The following is a 16,698-nucleotide window of genomic DNA, read 5'->3' as shown; positions in this document are numbered from 1 at the left end:
GCTACTGAAGCCAGAAGTTGAAAACAATGAAACCTTGGAGACAAGGACCAGCAGATGCCAGTTATGTGCCTTTCCATGTGACAGAGGTGTCCCGGATGCCATCAGCCTGTCCTCAGAGTCCAGGTATCATCCTGTTGATGCCTTAATCTGGACAGTTACCACAGCCTAAGAATTATAAATAATTAAATTAATGAATCCCCATTGTAAAAGCCAACGAATTTCTGAAACAAAGGGTGAGAGACTTCGCCTTCACTTCAATGACCCCATTTCCACCCTATGTTCAAATGAAAGAGAAGGGGGTTCTTCTCTGCATCACTCTAAAGACAATTCTATAGACCATATAAGCCCAGACATGGGTGTCTACCCAAGATTTAGAATTCTGCCATCCAGTCATCCTGTCTAGATTTCTGATCTCTTATTGTTCAGGATCCTTCTCTGAGTCTTAAATCTCTTACTGCCTTATTTCATTCATTCATTCGGTGAATACTGATTAAGCACCTACCATGTACCAGGTACTCTTCCAGGTACTAGGGACAAAATGATCAACATTCTTGTTTCTGATCTGCTTCTCCTATGTTTGTAGACCTCCTGGATCCAAGACATGGCTATCTTGTCCTTCTGCACATAGAAGGAGAAACCCATTTGATGATATCCTGACTTAGCTGCCCACCAGGTCTCTCTACAGCTTCTGCAGCCCTTCCCTTCATGTATAGCCCCATATCTTGGCACCAGCTTTCTCAAAACTATAGGGAGGAATAAACAAAGAGGTTATTAGTTTTTTTGTGTGTTTTTTCCATGTGTCTTTTTTCACTATTTTAAATTTTTTTAAAATATAACAAACAGACCAAACATTCTTAACATATGATCATTCCGTTCTACATACATAATCGTGTAATTCACAATATCATCATAGTTGCATATTCATCATGATCATTTCTTAGAACATTTGCATCAATTCAGAAAAAGAAATAAAAAGAAAACAGAAAAAAATTCATACATACCATACCCCTTACCCCTCCCTTTCATTGAGCACCAGCATTTCAATCTACTAAATTTATTTTAAAATTTCTTCCCCCTTTTATTTATTTTTATTCCATATGTTTTACTCATCTGTCGATAATAAGGTAGATAAAAGGAGTATCAGACACAAGGTTTTCATAATCACACAGTCACACTGCGAAAGCTATATCATTACACAATCATCTTCAAGAAACATGGCTACTGGAACACAGCTCTACATTTTCAGGCAGTTCCCTACAGCTTCTCCATTACACCTTAACTAAAAAGGTGATATCTATATAATGTGTAAGAATAACCTCCAGGATAACCTCTCGACTCTATTTGGAATCTCACAGACTTTATTTTGTCTCATTTCGCTCTTCCCCCTTTTGGTTGAGAAGGTTTTCTCAAACAAAGAGGTTATTAAACTCTCCTTGTGTACTCTGGGTACAGTCTAAAATGCTGGAGAACAAGGACTACACACGTCACCACAGTATGATCTGTAGTACACTAAGGGCCTAGAAGTTAACTTATGTATTACATTTTTTCCAGAAAGCCTCCCAAAATACATTATGATCACATCAAAAGGCCTGATCTGACTAATTCATTCAATTAAAACTAAAACACCATAGCAAGAGGCAAAGATATAGCAAAGGTATGATCAGTGACCAAGGAATATAAAAGTTATACATTGAGTCTAAGAATCTGTACACAACTACATTAAGTCCACATATTTCATAGAATAACCTGTGAACAACTCTGTAATTACATCTTCAGTTTTTCTTCTCTAGCTAATTAAGATGTCACCAGAAACCCCATAAGTAATTACAGCACATGACAAACATACAGACAAAAAAAAATTTTAGGCAGATTTTTAAAATGAATGAAACCTTGGGAGATGACTAAAGCAGATAGTCTGGCTCACCCTTGGTAGTTCATTCTAGAGGAATAAATAGTTGGCTGTGCCAAACTGGAAGGACGCCACTTAAAAATCTACACATCTATTTTCAAAGCAGTAGCCACCACCTTAGGAACAGGCATCTCCCTGGCACCAATAGAGAAGCTTGATCTATAGCCAGGAACTCTTCCTGACTGGCAAATGGTACTTAAAAATGTCAAGTTTCAGCAAGCCACTTGGGAAGAAAGAATACATCCAAGCCATTTGGGAAGAAAGAGTACATCCAAGATTCAAATACCTCTCCATTCGTGGAATACCTTTCCCTGTGACCATGAGTCCCCTTACCCGGCTCATGGTACAAGAGAAAAGAGAAAAAAGTAATAGGGCTTGAGTTTTCTGGGAAACTATAGACCTGAATGAAATGTAGCTTAAAAAGTCAGCAGATCAGACGATGCATCATTATCAGTTCTTGTGTGTTATTTTGATATTTATGTTACCTTTCTGGGAAGGGAGCCTCTTAATAGCAAGGTTTATTTTGGAATACTCAAGGAATATATATCACCAATAACTGGGTAGGTATTTAATCAATATTAACTAATGACTGATAACACAGCTACAGAAATTCTAAAAGTATTGAACATTCTACCTGTAGGTATGAGTTACCTCCAGAGGACCTTTTTTATTGCTCAGATGTGGCCTTTCTTTCTCTAAGCCCAACTCTGCTAGTGAAATCACTACCCTCCCCCCAACACGGGACATGACATCCACGAGTGAAAGTCTCCCTGGTGGCATGGGAGATCCAGGGATGAACCTGGCCCTGGCATAGTGGCGTCAACAATGCCATCCTGACCAAAAGGGGGAAAGAAGTGTAACAGATACGATATCAGTGGCAGAGAGAGTTCAAATACAGTCAAGAGGCTACTCTGGAGATTACTCTTATACAAGCTTCAGTTAGACATTGTTTCCTATCATAGCTTGCCAAGCCCCAACCAAAACCATTCCCGCCAATCCTAAAGAAAACCTAGAGGATTACATAAGGTTCTACAAAGGTTCCATACACTAAGGTAACTTTTCAGAAATCTACAACCTAGAGACTGGTTCCTGGACAAGATAAATCCTGAAATGCAGAGGGACCAGCCTCTCCAGAATATCAACTAGCTCCATCTCCCTATTCCATATTATCAACGGCCCTTTCCAACATGCAAAAGCTAGAATGGGCATAGCCCAAATACCCCTAAAGAGTGGGAGAGATATCAAAGGTGATGGTGGAGTTATACAGAGAAGGTTGGGTTTAAATGAGTACAACTGCTGAATCATTATATTGATATTTCTTTTAGTCACCAGTATCTTAGAGCATACTAAAAGGAAAAAGCTAAAATTGTGGAACTGTAACCCATACCAAAATCTGAAATCTGTTCTACACTAAAATTGTTGTGATGTGCTTTGATATTTATTGCTTTTCTGAATATGTTATTTTCACAAAAAAGAAAAAAAAAGTCGACTGTGATGATAAATGCACAGCTATATAATGATATTGTGAACCACTGATTGTACACGTTGGAGGATTATATGGTATGCGAATATATACTATATATCAAAAAAAATAATGATAACAAAAAAAATCATAGATCTAGCAGAAGATTCAAGAAGACTTCTGATCTTATCTCCCGCCTGTAGTTGATCACTTTCTTTAATAATTTCAAGAGACTGTAGACGGTGGATACATATTAGTAACTGCCAAAGCTGGATGATGTACTTGTTCCGTTCTTTCTACTAATATGCATGTTTCAAAATGTTCACTATAAAATGTTAAATAAAAAAGTATTGAGCATTGTAAAAATGCAATTCATTTAATAAATAGTTAATATCTTCAACCATCATCAATGTTGCCTAACAATTGCTCTAGCACGTATCTTACTGTACTCCCTCTCGGATGGCCACTGAGTGACCAAATGTGTATTCTCATAGGCTTGTGTATTGTAAATTAACAGTATATTATTAACCAAGTTGATATTTTACTGGCAAAATTTTAAAGGATTAAATTGTGTAAGAGATGGCCTGGTCAATTTCCACGTTAGTAGGTCAAATTACTGAGTTCCACAGGTCCATAAAGAATCTGGATGGACAATAAACCCCATCCCAGCAAGGTGGTGGAAATCACCCTGAAACAATGACACTTATGACCCAGAGTCTACTCTCAGCTCATCCATTTACTAGCCAGATAACTTGGGGTAAGTCACAGAAGCATGCTGGGCCACAAAATTTCTTCATCCACTTACAAAAAATGAGGACTGCAGACCTGCCCTATCTGACTCACATGGCTGTTAAGAAGATCAAGTCAAACAAGGTGATGTCCATTAAAAAATATTTTATAAACACTGAAGTACTCTGCAACTATGTCAGTATAAAAATTACATAATTATTATTGTCACTTAAGAGTTCACACAATGTGTTCACACACACAAAACAAAGTGATGAGAGTTGTGTCTGAAAAGACAAACATGTCCCCAAATTCCTAGGCCTTACCTAATTGCACAATGGCCTTTCTTTATAAATTCCCTACTTCATCAGTGCACTAAATAGGTATTGTTTTGCTGCTATTAACTTATCATTTGTTTCTCTGGAAATTCCAAAACTCAGGGAATCTCTTGGATCGAACATAATAGAGGCTTTAAAAGGAAGAATTTTTAAGTGCAAAGAGAAAAGCCAGTGGATACAAAAACAGAATTGTGGAATTTAAGACTGGAAAGGACTTTCAAGATGATTTAGATTCTGGACCAAACCTGTCATTTTCTAAGTGAGGAAATTGAGACTCAGGGAGCTTGAGGTCACATAGACAGTGGCAGAGCAAGGCAAGAACCCTGGTCTTCTGACGCCATTCATTTACTGATAGAGTCTAACCCCAAAGCGTTTAGCATCTAAGAGCCCTAGTGCTGAAAGAGTTAATGGACAATGCTCAGCTGCCCAAGTCCCAGCAGCACAAAGCTATTCCAAGACAACGCATAACAGGAATACCAAGGGTCCATGAACCCAGAGGGAGTAAAACTGCTGGTGCCTAATGGCGCCAGAAAGCATGTTGACACACTGCATGTGGTTACACATGAAAGGCAAGTGAATAGGAAAAACAGTTTTGAATCTCAGCCCATTCTAATTTGGGACTGGCTCTGGGCACCTACTAAAGGGCTGGGCCACACCCCGGCCACTCAGTTAAATGACCCTTCAGTTCCTTTATTCTCTATTCTGCATCCTCAGTTAACCCCTTCTCTGCCTTCACAAGGGGTGACAATCACCAGAAAAAGAGGATGCTCAACGAATTTCAGGGTCCAGAAGTGAGCATGGATGATTGTGGTCATTTTGTAGTGAGAAGATTCTGAGTTTGGATTCAAATGATACCCACTAGGATCTACCTTTTCCAAGCAAGTAGTAAGCCTGTAAAAGAACATTCCTGTAAGTATGGGTCTTCAAGATCCAAAATCACCAAGCCTCTGAATTACCTGGAGACTCTGATTTGCTAAGGGTGGAGTGGGGCCCAGGTATCTGCATTTTAAATAAGTATCCCAGGTAACAGTATGATCACCAAATATTTAATATTCAATGTTCTTAAAGGAGTATTTTTCAAACTAATATAATCCATTAGTAGGTTAAAAAATAAATTTAAGGTCACCAACCAGCATTTCTCAAAAAATGAAAGAGAAAATGTGAAATAAAATGTCATAAAACAAAGTAGAAAATATCAGAGCACATCACACAGACAGCAAAGATAAGTATTGTTTTGTGAAAGTTTTGTTTTCAGTTATATCTCTGAAGCAACCAAGATGCAGTTCAATAAGTGAATGGATAAACAAACTGCTGTATATCCATACAATAGATTATTATTCAGCAATAAAAAGAAATGAGCTATCAAGCCAGGGAAATACACAGAAGAACTTTAAATGCATACTGTGAAAGAGAAAGAAGTCAGTTTGAAAGGCTACATACTGTGTGATTCCAACGATATGATAGTCTGAAAAAGGCAAAACTACTGAGATAGTAAAAAGATCAGTGATTGCCAGGGGTGCAGGGGGTGGGGATGAATTGTAGGTGGTATACAGAGAATTTTTAGGGCACTGAAATTATTCTCTATGGTGCCATAATGGAGGATATATGACATTATGCATTTGAGAAAACCCATAGAACTGGACGACACAAAAAATGAACCCTGATGCAAACTATGGGCTTTAGTTACTAACAATGTATCAAGATTGGTTCATCAATTGTAACAAATGTCCCACACTAATACAAGATGTTAATAACAGGGGGATATAAGGGAATTCTCTGTACTTTTTCTATTTTTCTGTGAACCTAAAATTGCTCTAAAAATATAAGGTTTATTATATATGAAAGAACCATATATGTCTGCATATACTATAATCTGCATAAGTCCAGGGGTCCCAGCACTCTAGACAGCCCACTCCTCAGGACTTCTCCTAGGACAGTTTCTACAGTATCTAGCACTCTGATCACAATGGACAGTTATAATTACTGGACTCTGCCAAAAGTTTGCTCCTGATGTACTGTAGATAACTGACAGTGTCTGCATGAAGCAACTGTTTGATAAGTGGGCCTGCCACGTTGATTCTCTTTCTCTTATATTCAGGGTAACTAGAAATGCTGAGGTTAAACAATGCTCTAGAGAACATCAGGTAAAAACGTTAACATATCCCAAGAATGAGAATGCTGAAAGTGATGGTGTGGTACAATGTCACTGCTTCACAAGGAACACCCTCCCTTTCTACAGTATGGAAAAGTAAGTATGGGGACTAGCAGCATTGCACACCCCTGGTGATCTGCAAATGTACCCACAGACACAGAAACCCTAGCTTTACCTTCTCTGTATGACCAAAGGACAGAAATTCTTAAGTCCCTGATGTATGATTCACAATTAGAAAAAGTCAACAGCCCTAGTTGATTATCAACACAGTTCCTTCCCAATAGTTATATCTATTTGTACAACAGAGAGTGAAAATGAAGTAAATGTCTGAGAAATCAGCCTTTGCTGGTATATTAAGTATACAAAAAGAAAGGAAAATGGTGAGGTATAATGTGGTAAGGGGAAGGGCAAGGGGAAATGGAGGAATAGGAGAGAGAAGATCACTGAGAAGACAGAGAATCAAACCCCAAAACTATTCTAAAATTGCTTGATGCTTTTCAGTAACTTGTTTTCATGTGGTAGAAATTGGCACAGCAGCTAGGATGCTTTGGGCCCATCTGTTTTTTAACTTAAATTGTAGGCAAGATTCAGAACAGACGGAATCAGCAGCACTGACCACGTTATATGTGTCTTGGGGAAGAAGACTCATAAAATGAGTACGTGGGAGATGGAGGAAGAGGGTGAAATGGGGCAAAAGAAGGGGAATCTGGAAACCATCCCCAGACAGAGAGGAAAAAATGGCCAGGACAAAACTGATGGAAAAGAGCTATTAAAGAGGCCAGAGCATCTAAATAAAGAAAGTCAAGGAGAAAAAAACAGCAAGTGCATCAAAATAAGGAGCCAGTAAATAGTCTAGCAACAGGGCCTAAAATGGCAAATTTGGGTGTCAAGAGCAGTGCCCTACAATTACACTTCTGAAAGACCCGATCAAGATCATCCATAGGTACTAAATCATGCATATTCCATGTACTGCTGGTAAATAGGCCATGCAATCACATCCTAGAGCTGGGATTGAAAGCTGGGTCCTTAGTTTCCTAAATGCAAGAGGAGTGATCATGCAGAATGGAAGATAGTATAGGACAGAAGTAGCCCTAGAAGAAATTGATAATGTCCCAATCCATATGGTGGACTGCCCAGGGCCAGGGCAAGCCAAGCCAGATACAAAGGGAATGACTACAGGACAGTTCTCAGTATATGCTCTTTATTTGGCCCACCATCCTCATCCACTGATTTCTGTTAAAGCCCCGAAGGCATGGATAAGCAGGTCTCTCACTTCTAAGACTGCTCGATCTTCAGTCAAGAGAAAAGATTTGGCAATGAGAAATGTCAGCCAAAACCCCATTCTGTAGGGAAATTAATATTAACATAAATAAACAAACCAAATTTTGTTTCAAACAAATAATAATACTGCACTGAAGGTTTGGGGACAAAACCTAGCAGCTAACTTTTGAACATGGTATTTGGGCCCTTGAAGCTGAAATCGCAAGAAGAACTCCAAACCAATACTGAACTCTAGCTAGTAGTTTTCTCTTTTAGAAGCAAGAGTTAGCAATTCTGAAACTATTTTCCTGGACATTATAGGATTAAGCAATTAAATAAATATATTATGGATAATGGGAGTCAGGTTTCTCACTGCTATAAGAGAAGAGAGTTACAAATTAGAAAGGGGAAAAAATAGAAGAAAACGTCGTTTTGGAATGGAATTGAAGATACCGTTAGGCTATAATATACATAGGTATATAGATGGAAAATTGCTAACAGAAGACTGTAGGTACATTTGTGTGATGTGTGTGTGTGTGTGTGTGTGTGTATACAGCTATTTCCTATCTCTCTCTGCTGAGAGCGACTAGAAACAATGCTCTAATAACAATGAGCATACCTAGTATCCATGGTTTCTAAATACCAATCTCCACTAAAAGAAACCAGGGCTCTTTGAAGAAACTGCTGACTTCAAAGCTGAAGCAAGAACAGTGCCAGATGTGCCTGGAACATCTTGTTGTGTCAGAAAATAAGGAAGTACTCAAAGAATGGCGAGGACATGTCAAAAGGACACAGGGGTTGGCTCCTCCACTGGCCAAATCTGGGACAACATGATCATCAAAAATAAATAAAGATGTAAGGGATAACATTTTGAATAAAATAAGAATCCATAATTCCATATTAATATAAACCAAACAAATACATGGAGATGGGAAAACTCTTCCTTATAGTAGAATTCCAACTGATAAATACAGAAGAATGATGGAACCGGAAAATTCACAATTTAGTAGCCACTGTAATAATAACTGATTCACGTTAAGAATCGCCATGAATGCTAAAACTAATAGGTGTAAGGTAATGATGAGTAACAGGATATTTATGTGGTCTCAAAAGCATCTCTCTGCATTAGTGCATTAATTCCAAAGCATAAAATTGAATACCCTTACAGTGGAGAAATCCGGTAGACACCAGTTTAACCAAATGATCAAAGTTAACATCATCAGTAATGGGACAAATCTCAGCAAGCCTCCTGAGATGATTCACTGAGAAGAACAAAACATCACTTCTATGGTATTCCTGCCCAAAGTGCACAACTTAAACCTAATCATAAGGCATTATTAGAAATATCAAATTAAGGGACAGTCTGAAAAGTAATGGGGTTGAACTCTAAAAAACGCCAATGTCATGAAATACAAAGAAAGACTTGGAAACCAGTTTGTTCCACATTAAAAGAAACTAAAGAGATAAGAGAAGAGAGTGAAATGCATAATCCTAGATTTTACTTTGCCAAAAAAGACATTTTCCAGAGAACTGATAAAATATGAACAAGGTCTATAGATTAAATAATATTATTGTATGAGAAATTATGTCCTGATTTTGATAAATGTACCGTGATTATGTCAGAAAATGACCTTAGTTTTAGTAAATACACAATGACATGTGTAGAGGTAAAAGGGTATCATGCCTGTAAGTGTTTCAGAAAAGCATGTATAGGTGAATATTGTATTTGTAAAGAAAGAGAAAGAGAAGGATAAAGCATTGTAGAAATCTGTTAATATTTTGGAGGTAATCTGAGCAAATGGTATACAGGAAATCTTTGTCCTATTCTTGCAACTTTTCTGTAAGTCAAAAATTATATCAAAATAAAAAAAATTAAAGATCCCATTTTTGGGGAAAATGAAATCATTTCTCCCAGCTCTCCTTTGGCAGGGAGTGTATGCTACCTTGGTTATCTCTTTCACATAAATCTTCTGTCTTCCATATAGCACCCTGAGCATCTTGAGTATAGAGATTGGGCTCTATACCATTCTGTGATCTCAGCATTTGTATGGAACCTATAGGTCATTGCTGATGATTAAGATCAAAGCCAAGTGTTTATTACTTAATCATATGCAACACAGGTGACTAAAAGGCTCCCTTAATTCTGGCTCCTCAACCTCAACTCAACATCTTGTCTATCTGTCTGTTTGTCTGTCTCTCTCTCTCTCTCACACCAACACACATACACACACAACTTAAAATACTTCACATTAAGGTAACTTACATGAGCTATAACTGTGGTTAGATTATTTTTATGTATATATTTAATTCTTAGCACAGCGCTTGGCATAAAATAGGTGCTCAATAAACGTTTGCTGAAAGAAAAAATGAACTTCCCACCAGGAACAACGTTAGCCAAAATTTTCCATACTGACAGACAAAATGGCCAGACACTAACTTGCTTTCCAGAAAGAATAACAGTACAAGGATGTTCTTACCCCTTGCCCAATAATAGATGATTTTATCAAAGATTTTCAAGTCAGTTCTTCCTAGCTAATTGGAATGGTTCAAAAACAGGCATGGACCTGATAAAATGCTCTTTTCAAATGATGAAAGTAAGAACTCTTCTAAAGTCTTATTTAATTTGGTACCAACAACCTACTAAACATGAATTATATATATTTTTCCATTATGGCTTTCCCGTTCTATACTATAAAGTGGAAGGTTTCCCAGAGCACTTATCATTTGACTGGAAACTTAACAGAGTGCTTGGGTGAGTGGGGAGTAGGGTAAAGAAGAGGCAGCACTAAAGTCTTCATAAGCCACATTGTCCAAAATTAATGATGAAATAAAGATCTGGTAAAGTCAACATTGAGAAAGTATAAGGTTAGAATCCAAGACAAAGCCCCTAACAATATCTCATTAATAAGTGTATTATAAGAACCTGAATTGCTTTGGGAGGTGCTAATGGAAGAGACTGCACTCCCACCTAATTATGCCTGGCTGTATGTCTGCATGCACCTGGTAGGGAAGGGCATACATTTCCACCCATTACCAGCTACAACAGGAGCAAGGTGGTGGCTGAAGAGGACTGGGGGGTGAGGCAGGATGGGCAGGATGTCAGTATTTCTAAGAGGATGAGCCTTTCTTAATTGTGCCTGACTTCTTGGGTCCACTCAATAGCCTATGCTTTGTCTTCAAAGAAAGCCATCTAAGGCGTCGTTTCCACCTCCACATTGCAGAATCAATTCTGTACCAACTTCCTAAATCTCCTAGATGCTGCCTGTAAATTCAAAGAATTTCAAGCATCAACAGAAACCCCCACCCCCACCCCCAGAACTTAGTTATGAACATCTGTTGTTTACAAGGGTTCAGGGCTGAGAGCTGCCAGACTTGTTCTGCAACCTCTACTTTAACAGGAGGCTGCCAGGCAGGGATGTCTGAATTTCATGCAAGGATACCCTGTCCCCACTGCTTATGCAGAAATTAGCAAACACAGCTAGGCATCCTACCATTGAAAATAATCTAGTTTGTTCAATTCATTTTATAATTCTGGTTCTTTAACCAGCTGTACCCAGAATATGTTAAGAAGTATAGCTATGCTCAATGACTCTCCCTGAATTTAAAACCTGAGGGGCAACGGGGGTGGGGTGTGGGGTGATTAAAGGCAGTTGCTGACAATAAGGATGCTTCTTTTTCATTTCCAAAAGATTCAGACACTAATTTTTTCTCATTCTTCCTAAATACTTCATTAACACTGAGTTCTTCCTACGTAACTGTTTCATCTCACAGTATGATACTTCAGTGCAGTGCAGGAATTAGATATTTAAATCTTTACTTCAATTAACTTGGGATCAAATCTAATAGAAAACATAACTGTCCCATCGTTTAGCTTTCCCCTGTATAAGCCAAGCCTGTGTCCTTCCTGGGTATGCCACCTTCTTTCCCGTCCTGGTAACTACTAAACCTGCTTTAAATGGGATCCTATTTTTAGGTTCACATGTCCATGTGCTATTATTCTCTTTCAGCCTGCCTGATTTTTCCCATTTCAATTACAAAAGTCTGTACAACAGAGACTGTCTTTTCTTCTTATCTTGTAAACCCTCCCACTTAACACAGCCAGCTCGTAATAAAGATGACATGGCTTCTGCCTTAAAAAGAGAATTGGATCAAAGTCAATTCATTTAATTGGCCGTGAATTCCTAAGAATTAAAGATCTTGTGAAGCAGCCACACATCGCTTCCTGTATCTACTGTGGAATTATTATGGGGTTTACAAGAGCTAAGAAAATGAACACCAAAAGCTCCCTTTCCCCAGCACCATTGTCAAGCGAGAGGATCACCAGTGTTCTCTGCTCTGCAAGCAGAAAGCCTGAGGGTGTGGCCTGCTGACATTTCAAAGGTAGTTCCTAAGAGAAACAGGAAGCTCTCAGTAGTCCCCAACATCCTCCCAATTGCTCATAAAACCACGTTTTGCTTCCACCCTGCCCTCTGTCATTCCCTACTCTAAAAGGATGAAATGAAGTCATTTATGCAGAAGCTTGGAAGCTTCTGTTTGGCGGCATGAAAAACAACCCTGCAAAACACGTTCTGTTATGCTTCTGAGGCTTGTACTGTGCCGGCCTTCTGGTCTTGATGATGGATGCCGCAGGAGCATCTGAACACAACTGATGCTTCTTTATTCACCCAGGTCATGTATGGTTCACATCGGCTGCAGCACTATACTTCTAGAGAAACCCAGTTATTCGGCAATTAGGGCTAACTATTGACTCCATTTGGACAAGGAAATCAGAAGGTGATTGTATGACAAATTTTCTCCTCTTGATGATTATGAGCCTGGATCTAAAAGTAACATACCAGGGTTGAACTACATGGGCCTTGTAAAAGAAACACCTGAGTTTGAGCCAAAACATACACTTGCTGAGTTTTTAAAGATACTGGCCATACAATTGTATGAAGTCCCATAACTGCGTATGTCTTACCCAATGTAGCCATACCATACTAATCAGGAGGGAGGGTGATTTGTTAGTCAGGAAGGCCCATAGAAGTTTCCGGGGAAAATGGAGACTAACATGATCTTACCTAGGCCAGGCTAGTGTACTTATCTCTGCAGAAGGAATAACTACTGAATCTAATCTAACAGAGCCATGCTCAGTCTGAATTCCAGACGATGAGAATAAAGTAGCTACTATTTATATTTACTATATACATAAACATTGTCCTAAGAGTTTCATATACATCAATTCACTGAATCATCCTAACAACTCTTTGAGACAGGTATACTACTATTATCCTCACTTTACAGATGCCAAAACCAAGGCAGATGAGAATCCTTACCCTAAATCACCCAGTTAGTAAGTGGAGGGAATCCAGAATTGCGAGCCCATAAAATCTGGATCCAGAACCAGTGATTTTTAACTATCATATTCTACTCTTCCCTGCTGGCAATGAAATAATTATATTAGCTACCATTTACTAAATTTCTATTAAATTATAGGCACTAGGCTAATGCTTTACATATATTAAATATAATCTCAGAGTTATTCTATCTAAGAGAATAACTCTTCAAGATAAGTATTACTTTCCACATTTCATAGATGATAGACTGCAGCTAAAGAGGGCTAAGTGACTGCTCAAGGTCACATAGCTGTAAGTGCAAGAGCCAGGACTCAGACCCAAGTTTGCCTGGCTCAAAATTCTGGGCCCTTTTAACTAAGTCACAAAGTCTCCCAAAGAACTTTCAAATGAATTTTCTGTGTTCCAAAGATTGGTTACCACCCTGCCGTGCTCATCTCCTAAGATGCCTTCTTGTACCTGTTTCATCCTGCTTTATCCATGTGTGAGAACTGCTCCCAACTCTTCCTCCAAAAAGGACCTCAACTACCACCCAAGATTCTGATGAACTGGGACAGTGGAAAATTCACCAAGGGACCATGTGTTAGTCTCTAAATAAAGGCAGCTTGAGCTGTGGGGAAGGAAAGCCAATCCTTGCCCAACACCAGATGCTACATCTGGGTAAATCTTCCCTGAGGGAACAAACAGCTTCCAAAAATGTCCAAAATGAATAAGTGACACACTGGTCCCAGAAAGTCAAAGGTTTTCCCTTCCGGCAGCTCCATGCTTCCTTCATCTTCCCTCCTTAAAGTCATACAATACTCAAAGAGGAACTTTCGGGTCCTCCACCCTTTCCGAGTTACATCAACAACTATAACATCCATGGCACAGAGACTCTGTGCTCTGAAATCCAATGCTATCCTGTTCCAATGTTCACCATTCCAATGAGAATGGTGAACAACTTTGAACTCAACTTCAGAGGAGGAATCCATCAACAGTAATGACATCACTACAGATTCTGTGATGTGCCCATTCAAATTCTGGGCCCAAGGCCAATAACACAGACTTTATAAGACTGTGTCTTTAATTAATTGTATACCAAACCTCCCACAGAAAGGAGTACTGCAGGTTGAATGTCTTCCAGATTCTTGAGATACCTAGCCACTGCTCCCTCGCATTCCTCCCAAATGGTAACATCACTTATGATCAGCCAAATACACAGATTTACTTTCCATGCATATCTTCTTAATAGACTGCTAATTTAATGTTAATGAGAATGGGATATTGTCTCATTCAGCTCTATCTCCAGTACCTACCTCAATGCCTCATATCTAATTAGCTCCCCAAATGTTTAGTAAATGAATGCACAAATAAATATATCTTTTAAATCCCTTTTCACTCTCTGCAATTTGGGTTCCACAAGCAATACAAGGGAAGTTCTCCTTTCTTTTTTCCTTCTAAACCTTACCCTTGGAAATGACATACATTTCTTCCATACACATTCCATCATCACCTCTCTATGAACATGCCCAAATCATTACCAAGAGCCCAGACCACTCTTATAGTCCTGAATGTAGCCATTCATTTTCTGTTGATTACTGGAAATTTCAGCTTCAATATCCTTCCAATACCTTAAACTCAACACATTTAAAAATCAAACTTTTCATAGCCTAGCCCTTCAAAAACAAAAGCCCTCCTCTTTCTAACTTCTGTATTTCTGTTAAAGGCGCCATTAATCTACCAGCCGCCGAATTCCAAAAGAAATGTTAAGGTCCTCTTCTTTTGTGCTTCTCAGCTCACATGAAACCCGAATCACATCAGTCAGCAATTGCTATTGAGTCTTCCTGCACCAGGTGTTTTCCATCTGTCACTGGACTGTGAACTCCAGGAGTAAAGGAAGCAGTATCTGTCTTGCTTGGCATGTCTGGCACAAGGTCAGAACATAGTATGTATTTGCTAAATGGACAGTTGGATAAATTCCTATTCTCTTCATTCCTACCAACTCCTCTAATTAAGATCCTTATTATCTACTGCAGCAACTGGTTTCACTGACTCAAATTTGTTTCTTGTCCAACTAGCAAACCACCACAGGGTTAGTCTTTGTTAAGGAGAATTCATATGTAAGCCTGGACACTAAGTTGTTCAAACCTTCAGAGGTTTCCAGTATCTATTATGTAAAGCCAAATCTGAATCATAAGTCAAGGCTTTCCCTATAGACTTTTTGCCCCAGCCAACCCAGTCTGCTCACTTCACCCCAAAAGTATTTTGTTCTTTCTTCTCACTGTGCCTCTCCTACCTACACATCCTGCCCTCCCCCCTCTCTCCATCTATCAAAATCCTACTCATTTTATTCTCAAATCCCATTTCTTCCTTGAAAGTGTCCTGACCACACCAACTACATGCCATCCCCACTACCTGTGACTGATGTTCTGCAGCACACACTTGGTCCTTATTGTCTTCTATTGAAGATGTGTGTTTTTGTTTTCAGGTATAATTTACGCCTAACTAGATTATAAATTTGTGTTGGAAAGAACCACTACTTTAATTCTTTGGATCTCTCCCCCTAAGAGGCTAGAACAATGCCTTAGAAATGTTCAACAAATAATTGTTGAGAAGAAGTTGGAAGAAAGAAAAGATATTGGCAGTAGGTTACAAAACAGCATAAGGTCTCTGCGAGGAACACAGCAGGATAAAAATGCAGTATTCCTCTAAAGACTAAACAGAAATTAAAAACCTAGTTGAAAATAAAAGAAAGAAATGAGCTATTAAAAGTAGGCGATCAAAACCAAGTAAGCTATGACTGAAGGGTAATTTACAGCAAGTCTATGTTAAAAAAAAAAAACAGACAATGCATCATCAATTGGAGTCCTGCTGGGTAATATTAACACAGATTCCACTTTAAAGAGACAATCAAAAGCTCAGCAATAAGTAGGAATACATTTATCCTCTTCAGGGAGTCAAAGAAAATGCAAGAACCTCTTTCCCAGGAAGGCTTCCTACCCTCACATAATATTTTATCTCTGCTCTTAATCAAACCAGGTTGACAGAATTTCAGATATTAATAGGATCCTCCCCAAATTCAAAGGGATGGGGGAAGCCATATTATCTGTATTAAACAAAGCAGAATAAAGTAGAAACAAGTAATTGCTATAACTCCCATTTCTCACTCTTCCAATAGGGGAAGGGAAAGAGAAGGGGAAGGATGGGACCACAAGGTCAGACTTTGAATCAGAGCTGTATGGGTTTTAATGAGGATGTTTGCACTGAGCGCTGTGTGGGAGAGGACAAAAGGTGGGCAGAATCAAAGCAGAATAGGAAACAGGGTCAAAGAGTGAGAGGGTAATGGCTTCTAGGGGAAGAGGCTTTCCAAGAAAAGATGAAAAAAGCAGTTCAGCGATGTTTGTCCCTAAATGTAGTCATTAAAAAACTGTAATAAAATACCCAACCAAACCCAGAACGAGTGGTTGAAATCTAGCCAGGATGAGAAACTGGACTGGAAAAGGGTGGGACGAATGCATGTAGACTGGCTTCAGCCCTGG

General features: G+C 38.8%; 1 protein-coding gene across 12 annotated transcripts in view; it reads right to left on the bottom strand.

Annotated features, from left to right (window-relative positions):
• SRGAP2 (SLIT-ROBO Rho GTPase activating protein 2) overlaps positions 1-16,698 on the bottom strand; it is a 262,852-nt gene that overhangs the window by 141,594 nt on the left and 104,560 nt on the right. Inside the window, exon 2 of one of the 12 annotated variants that reach the window (XM_077157592.1) lies at positions 503-743. The exons of the other annotated variants lie outside the window; for them this stretch is intronic. Within the exon in view, the coding sequence (XP_077013707.1) occupies positions 503-743 (241 nt within the window). The remainder of the gene's footprint in view (positions 1-502; positions 744-16,698) is intronic. 12 annotated transcript variants of the gene reach the window in all.

This window comes from Tamandua tetradactyla, chromosome 4, assembly GCF_023851605.1.
Source record: "Tamandua tetradactyla isolate mTamTet1 chromosome 4, mTamTet1.pri, whole genome shotgun sequence".
NCBI lineage: Eukaryota > Metazoa > Chordata > Mammalia > Pilosa > Myrmecophagidae > Tamandua > Tamandua tetradactyla.
The sequence above is the reverse complement of the archived record's forward strand: the minus strand, read 5'-3'. Positions and strand labels throughout refer to the sequence as shown.